Consider the following 3,784-nt stretch of genomic DNA (forward strand, 5'->3'; position numbering starts at 1 on the left):
TATGTTAAATAATGTTTAAAAAATCATAGTATAGTGTGTTATTAATGTCAAAAAGTCATAGAGTAGTCTGTTAGAAATGTCAAAAAGTCATAGAATAGTATGTTAAAAAATGTAAAAAGTCATATTGTAGAATGTTAAAAAATGTCAAAAAGTCATAGTATAGTATGTTAAAAAAATGTCAGAAATTCGTAGGATAGTATGTTAAGTGCAAACCTTCAACAATTTGGGGAAAAACCCACGAAAATCTTCATAAGGCTCCGAAAAAGTGACAAAATCATTGTTGGAACGACACAAAAGTGACAGAAAAAAGAAAGCGTTGAAGAAAGGCTTTTAATTTAAAATTTTGTCTCAGATAACCTAACATCTGCAGGCCGACAGGAAGCGTACAAGAGGGTTCCAGGTCCAGGTCCGGTTTCTGGTCTTCACAGCCTTCTTCATCTTCTTGTTGTAGGTGAAGCCGGAGCCATGTCGGGGGGGGCGCGGAGCGGGAATTCCTCCCACGTCCTGTTCGTGTTCCGGGGGTTTCCGTCGCTGCAGGACCACCGGCGCCTGCTGGCGCTGCCGTTCTCCGCCTCCTACGTGGCGGTGCTGCTGGGGAACTGCCTGCTGGTCTACGTGCTCCGCAGCACCGAGAGCCTGCACGGCCCCATGTACGTCCTCATCTGCTCGCTGTGCGTCGTCGACGTGCTCGTGGCGACCGCCATCGTCCCCAAGATGCTCCTGGGCCTCCTGTTGGACTGGGACCAGGTCTCGCTGGGCGGCTGCTTGACCCAGATGTTCTTCACCCACTTCCTGTCCTCGCTGGAGTCCACGCTGCTGCTGGCGATGGCGCTCGACCGCTACGTGGCCATCTGCCAGCCGCTGCGCTACGCCAAAATCATCAACGCCTCCACGCTGGCGAAGCTGCTGCCCGTCGCTCTGGCGCGCAGCGGCGCCGTCATGGCGACGCTGGTGGCGCTGGCCGGGTCGCTGCGCTTCTGCGGCTCCAACACCATCGGGCACTGCTACTGCGACCACATGGCGCTGGTCAGCCTGGCGTGCGGCAGCACGGCGAGCAGCCGGGCGGCGGGGCTCGCCGTGATCGCGTGCTTCGTCGGCGTGGACATCCCGCTCATCTTCCTGTCCTACGGGCAGATCCTGGGCGCCGTGCTGCGGGCCACGGCGGACGGCGAGGAGCGCTGGAAGGCGTTCCACACGTGCGGCACCCACCTCATCGCCATGATGTGCTTCTACTTCGTGGGGAGCGTCACGTTCCTCTCGCACAACGTGAACATCGCCATCCCGACGGACGCCAACACCGTCATGGGCCTGGTGTACATCCTGCTCCCCGCCACCGTCAACCCCGTCATCTACGGCGTGCGCACCAAGGACATCCGCAAGGTCATTGTACGGCTCTTTAAAGTCCGAGTGAAGACGAAGGTGTCTCCGGCTGGAAAAGGACGGACGGGCCGGTGGATCGGTGAAAACAATGTGTCTTCATGGAAATAAATCAGTTGATTATGTTGTAAAAATGTATGAAAAGTTAAAATATAGTATGTTGAAAACAGCCATAGTGTACTACATATAAAAAGTAATAGTATTCTATATAGAAAAAGTAACAATATATTATGTTAACAAATGAGTAAATGAGAAAATATTCATATTATATGTTATATTATGTTATATATTATATTATGTTATATGTTGACAAAAGTCTCATAAAATTCATAGTTTAATGTGTCAAAAAAAGTGATAAAAGACGTCATTTATCGCAAAAATTGATAAATATTTAATAAATACTTAAGGAAATTGTATAGTATGTTGACAGAAGCCAGAGTGAAGCCAAATGTGTCTTCATGTAAACAAAGTATTTGATTGTTTTGTAAAAATTGATGAAAGTCATTTTACAGTATGTTGAAAAAGTCTTAAAAAGTCTTAGTATATATAGAAAAAGTCTTAAAAAGTCATGCTATAATATGTCTAAAAAATGTCATAATAGGTAATAATACAGTATGTTAAAAAATAAGTCAATAAGAAAATATTCATAGTTTAATATGTTTTAAAGTCGTAGTACACAGTACTGTAATACTAGACATAAAAAAACACCATAATATGTCGAGAAAAGCCTTAAAATTCTATTTGAGTTTTTTTAAGGATTTTTTAAAGTCAAACAACAGACAATATGCAACAAGTACTGCATGAATATGTACACTGGCGTTATATTATTATATAAAAGGTATTTTTGAGTGAAGTTATGTGGCCAAAGTACAAAAATACTGTAATGTAAGCAATTATGTAACGTGAAATTAAATAGAATATGTAATTAAATAATATAGCATGAGTAAAACACCATAGTGTACATGATATTGAGTCTAACGTAGTATAAATAAGTACTTGTATGAGTAAAACTGATTTTATTATATGCACAGTACAGATATGTGACGTCATGCAGTTACTGAGTCTGTCCACTAGATGGTGGAGAGCTTTTATTGTGAAAAACACCTCAGATCACAATGTCAAAAATGTTGAATATTAAAAATAAAGCGTCAGAAACACACACACACACACACACACACAGGTTGCCACAAACACACTTTTTATTGAAGATGCAGAGGAATATGTTGGTTTCCTTCTGGCCCTTTCAAAATAAAGTCATTTCAAATAATGTTAAAAATAATAAAGATGTTTTTTAACTCTTTTTATCCTGTAAGGTTTCAGTCACACACACACACATACACACACACACACACACACACACACACACACACACACACACACACACACAGTAACAAAGGTTCACATGTGTCATCACTCTGAATCAGCAGCTCTACTCGTGGATCTGAACTTTTCATCTTCTTGCTTTAGATGAATTCATTTTATTTATTAATTAATTAATAAATTACTTCCTGTCTCTCTGGGACGGTTTGGGGTCTAAAGCGGACTCCTACGGGGGGCGATGTTGTCTTCCTGTCAACTTATCCTTCTGGGGTAAAATCAAAAATTAACTTATCTTTTTTTATTTTTTCAACATTTTTGTCACTTTTTCTAAGCTTTTGACAAAAAAAAAATTGTCACTTTTTTAACATTTTATTTTATTCTTGTTTTGACTTAATTTATATGAAATTGTTCTTTATTCTTGAGTAAAAAGAAGCAGAAATCATGACTTATTTGGACTACTAGTTAAGATCACAGGAGGGTGATGTCATGATGCTCGTTAGAAACCATCTAAACTATTAATTTTGGGCAATTTGCTGAGAAAACTTTATTGGAAAAGAGTCATAAGAGATGAAAAAAGGGACAAAAAACAGAAAATATTAAAAGCATCGATAAAAAAACATCTGAAAAGTTTAGATTTTTAATTTGGACGAGAAGACGACACGAGGGTTAACATGACAGCCGTCCTGATTATGCATCATTAATCATATCGAGGTGGATTTCATGCAAACAGGGCCCCCGGTGCTCTCAGCTGATTGGTCGTTGTCTCTGCCGGGTCGTTGTCTCCGGCGGTGTCCCTGACCCTCGGACACTAATCTCAGCACCAGGTGGCGCCTGCTGGTCCCCGATGGACACAGGGACAACAAAGGGACATCAGGGGCATGCTGCCGGTTGGCGGTGCCCCCCCCACGGTCGCTGGTTCAAGTCCCGGCACGCGGGCGGGGGAGGGGGAGCTGATCAATGTGGCATTCGAGGTTTCTACACCCCCGCAGGACGCAGAGGACGGACACGGACGAGAACACAAACACGCCACCGCAGAGTGTTGAGAGGCGTCCACGTTGGCCCCCCCGGCGGTGGCCCCCCCCCGGCG

The 3,784-nt window shown here is 43.3% G+C and overlaps 1 protein-coding gene across 1 annotated transcript; it reads left to right on the forward strand.

The window, feature by feature from the left end:
• The first annotated feature begins 465 nt into the window (after positions 1-465).
• LOC117938925 (olfactory receptor 51E2-like) lies at positions 466-3,740 on the forward strand. The gene is made up of 2 exons (XM_034863907.1): positions 466-1,470; positions 3,516-3,740. The coding sequence occupies exons 1-2, from the start codon at positions 466-468 to the stop codon at positions 3,738-3,740; spliced, it is 1,230 nt and encodes a 409-aa protein (XP_034719798.1).
• Positions 3,741-3,784: the final 44 nt, after the last annotated feature.

The sequence above is a fragment of the Etheostoma cragini genome, chromosome 3, assembly GCF_013103735.1.
Source record: "Etheostoma cragini isolate CJK2018 chromosome 3, CSU_Ecrag_1.0, whole genome shotgun sequence".
NCBI lineage: Eukaryota > Metazoa > Chordata > Actinopteri > Perciformes > Percidae > Etheostoma > Etheostoma cragini.